A 13,727-nucleotide genomic window follows, 5' to 3' on the forward strand; every position below is an offset into this window, starting at 1 on the left:
TTGAAAGCATATTGTATAGTTTTGAAATCAATATACTTAATTGTGAATTGTTTTTTTAAACTCTGGATATTTGAGTGGCTTGTTAGATTAAATATATATATTTATACATTATTGGCCTGCATTTGCTAACTGATAAATTCTTGAAGCAGATAAAATGTCCCTTCTAAGGGGCTTTGGGGCTTTTTTCAAGTAGTGTCCCGCTACCAGAGAGCTCTTTTGAGCAAATATATCCAAGCTTAGGCCATTAATAATGAGACATCTCCCTCAGTGATGGCATTTTTCCATTAATGATGATGCGCTCCCCTATGAATATTGACACTGCACAAAAACAGTGCATCCTCACTGATTACACTGTGGCCTCACTGATAATAATGGGCTCTCAGTGGAGACGCACCACCATCAGTAAGGATTGTCGTAAATGATAAGAGAAAAACTCAATCTGGTATCCTTTAGTGATTTTATTAAGGATAAGAATTTAAGCGGCCAAGTAGTACACCCCATGGACACCACTCCGCCAGCCTCCAGCAGCAGGGAAAACTCTGCTCTAAACTATCCCCACTTAAACCACAACATTCCTAACTCCCATTCCTTACTACATCACACACACCTCACATTCCATGCATTCTATGCATGCACCCAGCTGACTGTAGCTGACTCCATTTTATACATCTCCCAAAAATAAAAAATAAAAACATCAAAATAAAATAGCAAGAACAATATGTGATAATTTGCAAGAAAACAACAATGTATAAGCAATATGCGAATAACCACAACACTACCATTTCTTTATTTTTTGTATACAACAAACTCTTACTTCTTCCACTCCTCCTTACTTCACCATTAACTCTAACATCACTACTCTCATTCAACACATCACCATGTAAAGTGTCACTTCTCCCATCCACTTGACTACTCTCAGCCATATCTGCATTACTTTCCTTCCACGATTCATAATCCCAAAGGTCCCATTTCCTCGCACTCTTCTCAACCCTTTTTACCACTGTTTCTCCATTCCCACATTTAACAACTCTACTAAGATTCCAGACTGTGCCGTCCTCCACCTTAACAGCACTTCTAAAACATTTCACCACTTTCAAAGGACCAAAAAAACCTGACTAAACCTTTCCTACTTTCTCTGCCCTTCCTCACTCTCACAAAATCTGTTTTCTTTGCCTTACATCTCTTGTTAATGCTGCCTTTTAATTTTTTTGTCACAATAATCTTTGTTCTTCCTCTGCATTGCCATCAACCTTTCGGCCACAAAACCTTTACTCACACTCTTAATACCTAATCTTCCATTCACCCATGAAGGGGATAATATACTGTTGGGCTCTCTGACCGTCATAAACCAGAAAGGCGACACACTCATGGCACCATGCGGTCTTAGACTCAATAACATATCACCTAAACCATCCTTCCAATTAAGACCATTGGCTAAAGCTAGCTGTATACATTCACTCATCACTCTATTCAGTCTTTCCACCATGCCATTAGTTTCTGGGTGATATACTGATGAATGTTTCCAACGAAAACCCCTTTTTGCAGAAAACACTCTAATTTCTCTGCAATCAAATTGAGGACCATTGTCACTCAGTATTTCCTTCAGCATACGCTCTTTTCTACAAATCTTTTCAAAAACTCTATCACTTTTTTGACGTTACTCTGTCCACAATCGCCACTTCTGGCCAACGTGTGTACCTATCAATCATCACAATCAGAAAGCTATTACCATGTCCTAAACCTTCATATGGGCCCAAAATGTCAATACTCAATTCCACCAATGGTCCTTTTGGTACTGGAATAGGTGTCAATATTACGCATTGTTGAAGAATTCTTTCAATTAGCACATCCATTGCTGCCCACCAAAATGTTTCCCTCACTTTCTTCTTACTCATGGTGATACCTAGATGACCTTCATGTGCCAATTGAATAATCTGCTACCTCATTTTCTCTGGGGGTACCACCCTTGAACCTCTCAAAATACAATCACCCTCAATTGGCAATTCATCCTTTACCATGTAGTAACCAACTAATCTTTCCTCTACATGTTTCTTTTACGGCCAACCTCTTGCAATACATTTCTTCACCATACTCAACAAACCATCCTTCCTGGCTTGCATCTCCCATTCCTCTTCATTCAAAGCTATTATTACACCACACACTTGCTCCTCAACCTCATTTGGCTCCTCCTTTGATACATTATCTTTTCTTGGCAGGTAAAACAGAAAATCAGCAATAGAATTCTTTTTTGCCTGGCAAATATTCCACCTCACAGTTGTACTCCATCACTCTCAAACTCAAACATGTAGTTCTTGGTGTAGCCCTGGTCATACCATTTTCTGTTTAAAACGTCCACTAATGGTTTGTGGTCAGTTCCTATGAAAAACGTGGTACCCTATCCATGTAATCTGTAATGTTCTGCACCCCAAGAGCATGCTCACATCTCCCTTTTGATTACTGAGTATCTCATCTCAGTATCTATTACTGCTCTGGCAGCAAACATCACCACTTACTCTTGATCTCCATCCGTCTGCGATAACACTGCACTCAGACCCTTGCAGCTGGCATCCACAGTGATTATCGACTTCCTGCCCGGAACAAAACCTCCCAACAAAGGAACTTCTCATTTGAATTTCTCTACATAATCAACTGCATCCTTATGTTTGTACATCCTCTCAAACTTTATGTCTTTCTTCATGTGCTCTCTCAGTGGGTGAGTAATTACAGAAACGTTCTCAATGAACGTATTATGATATTCAGCTAAACCTAAAAATGAGTGCAACTCTTCCTTATTGCATGGCTACGGTGCTTTCTCTATTGCCTCCATAGCATTAAATCTGGGTTTATAACCTCCTTTGGATAAGGTGTGCCCCAAGTAGTCTACCTAATTTTCGCCAAATTTACACTTACTGTATTCCACTGTCATACCTTTTTCCTCTAGTCTCTTCAACACCTTGCATAACCTTTCATTGTGTTCGCCTTCAACCAGCCCATAAACCAAGATGGCATCTTGGAACACCTGTACACCTGGTATGACGTCTAACAGATGCAGCATTAGCCTTTGAAACACAGAAGGCGCTGACGCTAAACCAAATGGCATGCGTATGTAAACAATATAATCCAAATGGTGTGATACCTCCTTGATTTCGTGTGTAACTGTATCTGGTGATATGCCCTGTCAATTGTGGAAAACATGTTTGCATCAGCTACCAGGTTTAACATCTCAGATATAACAGGTAAGGGATATTTTTCTACTACAATTGCCCTATTCAATTCTCTGAGATCCATGCAAATTCTCACTTTACCATGCCACCTTCCTTGCCACCACTATGGGAAAAATCCACTCTGAAGCATCCACTTCCTCAATCACACCTTCCCTCTTGAGCCTACGAGTACTTCTTTCACTACTTCTCTCAAAGCAATGGGTATATGACATGGGTTTTGTGACCAGTTTAAGCTCGATCTTGTGCGAGTATCCTTTAAGCCTTCCAATGCTATCACTGAACACTGCGGGAAGAATTTCTCTCTCCTTACCCTGTATATACTAATCAGCGTCTATTCCACTAGCTAATACAATAGAGACAGGCTCTTCACTCCCAGACTGAGTTTCAATTTTACCTTTGTTTCGTCTTCCCATCCTAACACATTCATTCCTTTCTTAGCTACATACAGTTTCACTTCTGCTAGTCTCCCTTTAAACTCAACAATAGCCATTCGGTACCCCATCAATTTAATCGTAGAGCCTTCAAATGCTCTGGGAATCTTTATATTGCTGCTTAAGTTCTGATTTGTATTCCTTTCTGGGCAGTTCTTCCCGTGTATCCTTTGTGACAATGGTGTATGGCAAACCCGAGTCCACCATTAGTTCCGTATTTATACCATCAATCTTAAATGTGCATTTGGGGGATCATTTCATGTTTCTATGCACAATGGTGATGACCTCCACGTCTTGTTTGTCGTTATCATCTTCTTCTTGAATTCATTTTACTTGACTTTCTGGTTTCTTATTTTTAAACACTACACAAAAATGACCTTTCAGGTTTCAGTTGGAGCATTTCTTATTCAAAGCTGGGCATGACTGTGAGTTAGCATAATGCTCCTTTATACCACATCGATAACACCTTCCATTAATTGTTCTTGTTTTCTCTCCTTGCCAGCTGCTTCCGATTTACCTCCCTTACTATAATTCTTATTTTTATGCTCCTTGTATTTCACTGATGTGCCCTTCCCCTCTTTGGGTCTGACAGCTGTGATTTTCCTAGATTTCGTCATATCTTTATCTTTCTCCTTCATGGCTTTCGCACAAATCATGGTGTGCTCCACTTTCTTTGCAATTGCGATTGTTTCTTCCAGTTAGGGATCTCCCCACATCCACAAACATTCTTGCACCATTTTGCTATTGGTGTGTATCATGATTTGGCCTCTGGCGAGATCCTCTTGTGTTAGCCCTCTTCAGACATTGCACGTCAATGCCAATTTTTAGAGCGCAATAACATATTCATCCACGGATTCATCTATTTCTTGCTTTTCTGGTTACGGAGTAGTACCTACTCACTGCCACATTTGTTTTTGGGTAATAGTATATATCCAAATAGCTCAATTCTTGTTCGTATTCATTGCATCCATTGCCCTCACCTACCCTTAATGGTGGTAGTTATCTGTAAATTCTATTTCCTTCAGGGTCTAAGGAGTGTAAAAGTATGCTTTTCGTTTTAGCTTGTGTGAAGTTTTCATTTTCAAATGTTCCTATATTGTTGCCGCAATATTACTTCCATTCTCTCCATGGGATTGGGGGATCAACAGCTATAGCCAGAAATGATTGAGGGGTGTCTATGGTTACTCTGTGCATTTTTCTCAGTAAAGAAGAGAAATCGACTAAATGAAATAAACAGAACACATCATTTTCTGTAATAGATGGCTTGACTTGATATGCACCACTGTATCCAGTAGTAACTTAAAACAGTTAAATGTCATAAAAGCGTTGACCGAGTATACTGCAATTACTATGTGCGTTTTAACTTCAGAGTCAGTAACATCTTGGATCATATGAAAAATGTGCTCTGGCTCACTGCACAATTGTTTCAGATAACAGGTTGTCACGGAAACCACATAAAACAAAGTGACTCCTAAAATGGCTGCCACCCGAACAATGCTCTTATGGGTTCTTTCCGGGTAATGATAGCGATTGCCCCAAACTGCTTTGCGTGCGTGTCGATGTGAGCATGCGCAAGTGCTCATGCCTGTTTTAATATTCCTGCTCGGGCGAAATCCCAAATGATGGCAAAACCTCCTCCCCCAGCTCCTTACTCGCGAGGAAATCTTTAAGCGCCTCTGGTCTGATCCGTTTTTCAGTGCAGACACACATTTGCTTCGTGCCGCGACCCAGCTGCTGCCCGGTGGATGTTGGGCAAATCAGTTTCACTGGCAGAGCAACCGCCATGTCGCAACGCTGCGATTGCTGTGTTCAGAACTGCCACTCCTGACCTCCTGTGCCGTGGGATACTAAGAAGGCCATATTGGTGACTGCCCACTGGTCACCAAATGAAATGAGTAGAGACATACTGAGTCTGGTATCCGTAAGTGATTTTATTAAGGATAAGAATGTAAGCAGCAAGACAGAAGACCCCATGGACACCACTCCATCAGCCTCCAGCAGCAGAAACAACTCCTCTCTAAACTATCCCCACTTAAACCACAACATCCCTAACTCCCATTCCATATTCCCTCACACACACACCTCACATTCCATGCATTCTATACATGCACCCAGCTGACTCCAACTTACTGCATATTACAAGGATCCCGACTCTTCAGCAGAGAAAGTGTACACCTTGGGGTTACATCATACTCCAGCGGTGGCACTGCAACGTACTTGAGACACTGCACACTCAGTGGTGATAGTGCTTTGTTGTAGTGGAATCCTAGCATGTTGTTCTTTGGCCAGGGTTCCACATTCCTCTACAGTTGGTGGGGGCTCAGTGGTGGTGTGGCCATGGTGTCCGTTGGCTCTAATAAACTCCTGTCCATTCCTCTACCTGGTGTTCCTGCTTCTGTCACTGGTGACAAGCTTCCAGATGCAGATCTTGCAAATCCATGTGTGGCTGTCGGTGTACCCCCAGCATGGACATCCAGGCCGCATCTGCCAGAGCAGCATCAGGGGGCTGGTGAGCTGCCACGGGCTGTGGCTGCCCCTCAGCTGCATCCCAGCACTTGCAGCCCCTAGGGAGGGGTGTGTGGGAGGTGGGGACGCTTCCTCCCGCCATGCTGAATCGGGTTGGGTTTGGCTCTCTCGCATGCTCGTGGCGTCCACCGAGCAATGCTGAGCAGCCGGAAGTGTTCTGAGGAAAGGACCTGCTGGTGTTGGGCTGCTGGGCCTAGAGACCCAAGCTACTCCTCACTGATGACACCCAACAAGGCTGAAACATGTCTGGGGATGCTTGTGGTCTCGTTCAGAAGGGATGTGACCTAGCAGTTCGGGCTGGACTACCCCTTTGGGGTGGAACCAAGCCTGATTTGCATATGATCTTTCCCCTTTTGTAATGGCTTGGCAGGCGAAGAACAATGGTCTGGAGGGTTGCCCAGAGCAATGCTAGGGGTTAAGATTTATTCTAAACCTTCCAACCATCACCTCTTTTGTTTTGCTTTTGTCACCCCAAGTGGGACAGGTATGCCCAGACGTGGGTCCCGTGCCTGCTGGGCCTAGAGACCCAAGCTACTCCTCACTGATGATGCCCAACAAGGCTGAAACATGTCTGGGGATGCTTGTGGTCTTGTGCAGAAGGGATGTGACCTAGTAGTTTGGGCTGGACTACCCCTTTGGGGTGGGACCAAGCCTGATTTGCATATGGTCTTTCCCCTTTTGTAATGGCTTGGCAGGCGAAAAACGATGGTCTGGAGGGTTGCCCAGAGCAATGCCAGAGGTTAAGATTAGTCTCAACCTTCCAACCATCACCTCTTTTGTTTTGTTTTTGTCACCCCGAGTGGGACGGGTATGCCCAGATGTGGGTCCTGTGCCTGCTGGGCCTAGAGACCCAAGCTACTCCTCACTGATGATGCCCAACAAGGCTGAAACATGTCTGGGGTTGCTTGTGGTCTCGTGCAAAAGGGATGTGATTTAGCAGTTCAGGCTGGACTACCCCTTTGGGGTGGGACCAAGCCTGATTTGCATATGGTCTTTCCCCTTTTGTAATGGCTTGTCAGGCTAAGAACGATGGTCTGGAGGGTTGCCCAGAGCAATGCCAGAGGTTAGGATTTATTCTAAACCTTCCAACCATCACCTCTTTTGTTTTGCTTTTGGCGACGTGGAGGCCATCTTTATTTAAGCATCTTTGTTTTTCCGTGCATCGGGCACCGCATTTGCAAGATCCTCCTCGTCCCAGTAGTTCCGTAGTTGCCTGGCAGTAAGCAGCATTTTCAAGTTGGCAGCTTCCTCGTCTTGCTACCGCCTTACTTGGAAAAGGATCCGATTTTGTGCAGAGTTATGGCTGGTGCACTGCATCGTGGGGAGTACACACTGGGAGTGAGGAGTAATAAGGTGTGAGGCCCTTGTTGTTTCTCCAAGCTTGTACACTTATACCTGCGTAATGCAGCAAAACAACACCAGGCCCCCTATGGCATTCGTAGCTTCTCTAGACAAACGTCGGTGCTTTGGGCCTGTGGAGCGAAATATACAGACAATAAGAAGCAGGCAGTGCTTTCAAATAGTTTGGTACTGAAGGGCTGTGAGTTTTCTGACATTTGCCTGGTGAACAGGTGCCCATGCCTGGTCGAGAGGAAGGAGAAATGATTGTGAGTTTAGATGAGACAGCCACAAGAGGTTGGAGTCATGTTTTGGGAAAAGACTGAATGTGGTACCCGAACGTTATAATTTCTTTTCTAGGACACAAGGTGCCTGGGAGTCCATTGATGCATACGTGACGGCTTTGCAGACTCTCGTATCCACATGTAAATTTACTGGCGTGCAGGGGGAGTACATCAGAGAACAGGGCATGATGAAAATTAGCAACGACAAGGTCAGGGAAAGGTTGTGGATTGACAAGACCCCTCTTTGGACAATGTTTTAGAAAGTGTGAGGGCTATAGATGAGTCCCATGGGAGTGTGCAAGTCAGAGCCGACAAGCAGTTATAAGGAGAGTCTGTTGTCCTCCAAGAACGGTGGCAGTGACACTAAGCCCAGGGCTGAATTGACTGGATGGACACCCGAACAAATATAGTAGAATGCCATCTGGTAGTGCAAGACAAGGGTGCAGAAAGTGTGGGTGGGTGAGTCATCCCACTTGGGCCAAAGAATGTCTGGCCTGGGGAGTGGAATGTAGGCATTGCAATAATAAGGGGCATTATGCGAGAATGCATGTTGAATGCGGAGGGTGGAACACCGCAGGCGAGGCAATCTATCAGAATGATTGAAGCAGAAGGCGCTGTTGAGCGTGTTGGGGCGCATGTGAATGGTGCTGTGGGGAAGGGTGCCCTACTACATGTGAAAGGGGTGGTGAAGAAAGGGAACATGTTGACTGTCAATGGTGTGCAAATTGAAATGTTGGTGGATTCAGGTTCACCTGGTACTATGATTTCACCGGAAGTGTATAAGGAAAGCTATACTTTAGAACTCTCTATATTGGTTTTTGTATTGCGCAATATCACCCGAAGGTCTCAGAGTGCTCCTTGGCATATTATCAAAAATCTGCACTAGGATGCTCGCCCTCTCACGTCGTTTTTTACCCCATTTGAGGAATACAGTTTTTGTTGTATGCTGTTTGGTCTAGCGTTCGCGTCTGCTGTCTTCCAGCATTTGATGCAGGCGTTGTTTGGGGAGGTACCTGGTGTGAGTTACTTCTAAGACAATATTTTGGTCTGGGGGATGGATCAGCAGGAGCACGACAAGAGGGTGCATCATGTCATGCAGATTTCGCAAGAGAGTGGACTGACTGTGAAGTTGTCGAAGTGTCAAGTGAGTGTTCTTTGCATCACACTTTGGATGCCAATGGCATAAATCCTGGCGAGGGTTTGGGTAAGGTGATGGAGGAGGCACTGTCCCCTACAAATAAGGAGCAGCTTAGGTCATTTCAGGGGATGACTGAGTATTATGTCAAGTACATTCCATCAAATGCTGAAAAGACGGTGTTCTTGCAATCCCTCCTCAAGAGAAATACCAAGTTTGAGTGGTCGCTGCAGTGTCAGGCAGAGTTTGCCAGTTGAAGGAAGACGTAGACAAGACCCAGTCCTTGTGTTAATTTGATACCAAAAATAGGATGGTACTCACCGTTGACGCAAGTGATGTAGATCTAGGAGCGGTTTTAGAACAATGTAACCCAGAAAATTTAGACCTATCGCATTTGCTTCTTGGGCGCTAAGAGGGGCCGACAAGCGTTATGCTGTAATTGAGAGGGAGGTCATGGCGGCGTCCTGGGCATTGAAACATTTTAGGATGGTTTTGTGGGACATTCCGTATGTCATTAGGATGGATCACAAACTGCTCACATATGTTTTAACTACCAAAGTGGTGGGGGAAGTATCCCCAAGGATAGTGAGGTTGATGGTGGACCTGCAGGAGTTTAATTTTGTGGTAGAGTGCATTCCTGGATCAAGAATTGCTATGGCGGGCTGATTGTCCCGGTTGCCCGTTGCCTCCTCGGATCTGGAGGTGGAGAGTGAGCTGGGCACCCAAGTTGCCAGTGTGCTCCCAGCTGTGGACAAGAGTGAATGGGAGAGAGAATGTGCCAAGGATGCTGAGTTGTCGTAGATTGGGCCAGGTTTGCTTAGTGACTGGGTGACCATCAATGTCAGAAAGTAAGGAAATGCCTACATTTTCTTTTTTGAGTGAGTTGGTGGAAGGCCAGTGGGGCGTCACCAGAGGTGACAGGTTGGTTCTGTCTAAAATACAATTACTCTGCAAATGGTTTGGTTGAGAGGATGAACAGTTTTGTGAATGGGGCATCCAATTAGCGGTTAGTGTTGGGTTGTGTTGGTGTGGGGCGGTTTCCGAGGTGTTAACTGCTTATAGGAGCATGCCATCTGTTCTTACAGGGCATTCTCCATTTCAGCCCACGAGGTCACGAGGGGTAGGAAAGTGGGCTCTAAACTGAGGATGGCCGCTCTCAGTGGGAGGTGGAGGGGGGGTCTCACGGAGGTAAACATGTCTGATGTTTTGGAGAGAGTCATGCTCGCCAGGCACGGGTGAGGTATTAGCAGGTGAACAGACAGCAGACTGAGGTGAAGGTGGGTGATTGTGAGTGGGTGAAGAACCCCAGCTTTGTGCAAGGGGGGAGCATGTACATGGCAGCACGTGTACTGGCGAAGGTGGTATCAGGGAATGTGGTTCTGGATGATGGTTCACAGTCAAGCAAGAGGAGAATTATGGTGCAGAATGAGGTACCTCTGGTGCCTCACGACATGTGTGGGTTTTGCTTTTGGCCTCATTCGAGTTCCTCTGTGGGTGGACACACGGTTGAGAGTGTGATGGGGAGCAGTAGTGTTCAATGATAGAGTGATTGCTGGTGATGGAGGCATTGTGGTGGAGTCTAGACCTGTGATCTAGGTTCGGGGAACTGTGGTGCGCCCGGGCCAGGTTGGCCAGGGTCATGCATCAAGGATCAGGTTGCCGCCAGTGAAATTGAGAGATTATGTTTGGAAGGGTGTCTGTGTATGAGTACCGGTTAGTGCATTTAGTACCACTCTGTTGTTGCTTTCAGATTGCCTGTACCATTTGTTCATTGCATTTAGTGTGTGTATTAGCATGCCATTCTTTACAGCCAAATGTGTTGGTATTATGCTGTTTATTGCTTTTGCCACGCTGTTTTAGTTATTACATGCTACACTGTCTGTTGCATTTTCACGCTGGCTGGTATCCTTCTTGGTTCTTTCTTCTTCTGTTTTGTCGTGGGTCATTAAGGGAGGGAGAAGTGTTGTAGTGGAACCCTGGCGCATTATTCTTTGGCCAGGGTTCCAGATTCCTTTAACATTGGTGGGGCCTCAGTGGTGGTGTGGCCACGGGGTCCGTTGGCTCAAATAAACTCCTGTTCATTCCCCGACCTGGTGTTCCTGCCTCCTTCATGTGTCTTCTCTGATGTCACTGCAGCCTCAGAGATGATGCTGTGCCCCCAGTGTGGACATCTTTTTGGATGATATTACACCTTTGTGAGATTATGCAACTTTATTGAGGGCAAAGCACTGAATCAGACGACACTCAACTCTGTGTATTCACTTTCCCATTGATAGGAGAAGTCCAACAAACCCCATTATCTTACTCACCCTTAAGCTGCTCCAGGACCTCAGTGCGTCCAGACGACACCATCACCCGAGCCTCCTGCTCCAGCTTGCCTTGAAGATGCTTCAGCACTTCCTAAAAGAGGAATAGCATGTATCGATAGGTGTGGCATGCCTGAGACTAACAACTCAAACTCTCAACTACAACCTGACCCCTCATCTACAGCTTTATCCCCTTTACCTCATCCCTAAACCTAACACCAAACCTTTACCTGAACTGCTAACCTTAACTCCCAACCACCATCTCCACCCTAGCACTAAATCCAAGCCATATCCCCTAATCTGAACTCCTTCCCTAACCTCCGGCCTCAACCCTCAGCCCCACCCCTAACACCTAACCCCAGCCTTAAAACCGAGAAACCGCAACCATGACTGCAACTCTGGCCCTAAAGCTGTTTCAGCACTTCCTTAAAGAGGACCGACGTGTAAAGTGTGGGATGCCAGCGGCCAAATGTTTACCATCCTGTGCAACCACAACCCTAAGCACCACTCATAATCCAAAACCTACCCTCAACTCAGCCTAAACGTCCAACCCCAAAAGTAACCCATACATTGGCTCAGTTCATCTTAGATGGCTAATAACTCCTCAGCTCTTCATCAAGCAACCAAAACATACCCGGTACCTCTCCAGCCCTTAATGGAGCATCCAGAACATGGCGGATAAGTCACCAGCCATTTATTGAGCAGCAACAACAATATGCGAGCTAACTCACCAGCCATTAGACAACAGCCAAAATATGCCAGATAATTCATCAGCCTGCCAGAGGGCAGGCAGCAGGTGCACTCTGGGCCGAGGTTTTTGGGTGAATGTCTAAGTGTGCATGCCTATGGCTTGGAGTAAATGGTTGTTTTTATTTTGTTTCAGGAGACTGAATTACATAATAGAAGCCCAGGCTCAACCCACTCCGGGTAAGGGTATCCGGCTAGGGTTACTGATTCCAGTTCAGGGAACTGTGTCCAGTTGGCAAGGCTCCAATGAACTAAATGATATGACTGGGATATATTACCACATGTAATAAGTCACCACAGTCCATCAGTCTATCACAGTACAATTGCCAGATGCCCAGAGAGCCCACTACTCTGTCACTGAGCAGCCACTACATGGCAGCTACCAAAATAGAGTGGCCACGAGTGTAAATCATGGTGCAGCCGCCACATGCAAAATATTATACCAGCCAATTATAGAGGCTCAAACACATATAAGATAAGCTACCATTCCATCATGGAGCAGGTACCCAATGCCAGATAATTCAGTCTACCGCTGAGTGGCCACCTGATTCAAGATATCTCACTAGGAAATCACTGAACAGGCATCTCACCGTGCCAAAGCAGTGTGCCTCTTCTGGTGGGTGTTACTTCTCTAATGTTAAGTGCTGGCCATCACTTGTCCTTGCTCAAAGGCTACCCGTTCTTCTAAGACTCTTGATTAGTCCAGTACTCTACCACATGTATGCTCCCACTCCTGCTACCTATGCTTGCTTTACTGCCATCTATGCCTGCTGGACTGCCTGCTGGACTGCCAGCTGTGCCTTATATACTGCTATCAGTACTCTCCTTACTCCCTCCTGTGCTTTCTTCCCTCCCCTCATTGCCTGCTCTGCTGCAGATTCATGTGCATGCTCTAGTACCACCTGTGCCTGTTCTACTGCAATGTCTCTCTGTTCTACTACTACCTGTGCCTGCTCCTGTCATCTGTACCTGCTCTAGTACCACCCTTGCCATCTCTACTATCTGGGTCTGCTCCACTACCACCTGTGCTAGCTCTACTACTGCCTGCACCTACTCTACTCTCATACCTTTCTGTTCTAGTACCACCTGTATCTAATGTCCTGCCGTTTGCGCCTGCTCTCCACCTGTCTATACCCCTCTGCTCTACTCCTCCCCTGTGCCTGATTCCCCTGCTGTACGGTCACCTCTGTCTGCTCCACTGGATCCACTATCACTGTGTTCACTATCCTGTTCCCTACTGCACTGTCCCACTGTGCTTCTTTCCTTGTTCCCTTGACAACTGCTCCATCACTCACCTTCATATCTGAAGTCTCATTCTCGAGCTTGGAAAGGTGGGACGAGTTGTCCTCCAACTCCCGACGAAGGTGAGAGTTCTCCTTCTTCAGGGCCTCCACCTGCCGCACCAGCTGGTCATACGAGGCTATTGAACCCGCCATCTTGAATTCCTCCAGAACCTGCTAAGGAAAAACGGTGATACATCAAAAAAGTGCTACTGCCAGCCAGAGAAGTAGGCACGTACCCTGGGAAATGTCTTCTGGATAAACAGGAATTGGTTTAGAATGCCTTTAATGAAGTGTATACATGAACGTTATACCTGCTGTCTTGTCTCTCCCTTGTCTTTGAGTCATTGCCCCTCCTTATGTTGTACACTGTTTATTATCTATCAAAAATACGTTTTAATTTATTAATATAATGTAAACTGGTTTGAACCGAACCTTAGACAAAAGCAAAAAAAA

The 13,727-nt window shown here is 45.6% G+C and overlaps 1 protein-coding gene across 5 annotated transcripts in view; it reads right to left on the reverse strand.

Annotated features, from left to right (window-relative positions):
- APC2 (APC regulator of WNT signaling pathway 2) overlaps positions 1-13,727 on the reverse strand; it is a 423,162-nt gene that overhangs the window by 145,643 nt on the left and 263,792 nt on the right. For 3 of the 5 annotated variants that reach the window (XM_069646740.1, XM_069646734.1, XM_069646728.1), the window contains 2 exons: positions 13,287-13,448; positions 11,248-11,338 (listed from right to left, as the gene is read on the reverse strand). In XM_069646740.1, the coding sequence (XP_069502841.1) occupies positions 11,248-11,338; positions 13,287-13,448 (253 nt within the window). The remainder of the gene's footprint in view (positions 1-11,247; positions 11,339-13,286; positions 13,449-13,727) is intronic. The other 2 variants (XM_069646741.1, XM_069646732.1) reach the window with 1 other exon arrangement.

Source organism: Ambystoma mexicanum, chromosome 1p (genome assembly GCF_040938575.1).
Source record: "Ambystoma mexicanum isolate Mex_15411 chromosome 1p, UKY_AmexF1_1, whole genome shotgun sequence".
Lineage (NCBI taxonomy): Eukaryota > Metazoa > Chordata > Amphibia > Caudata > Ambystomatidae > Ambystoma > Ambystoma mexicanum.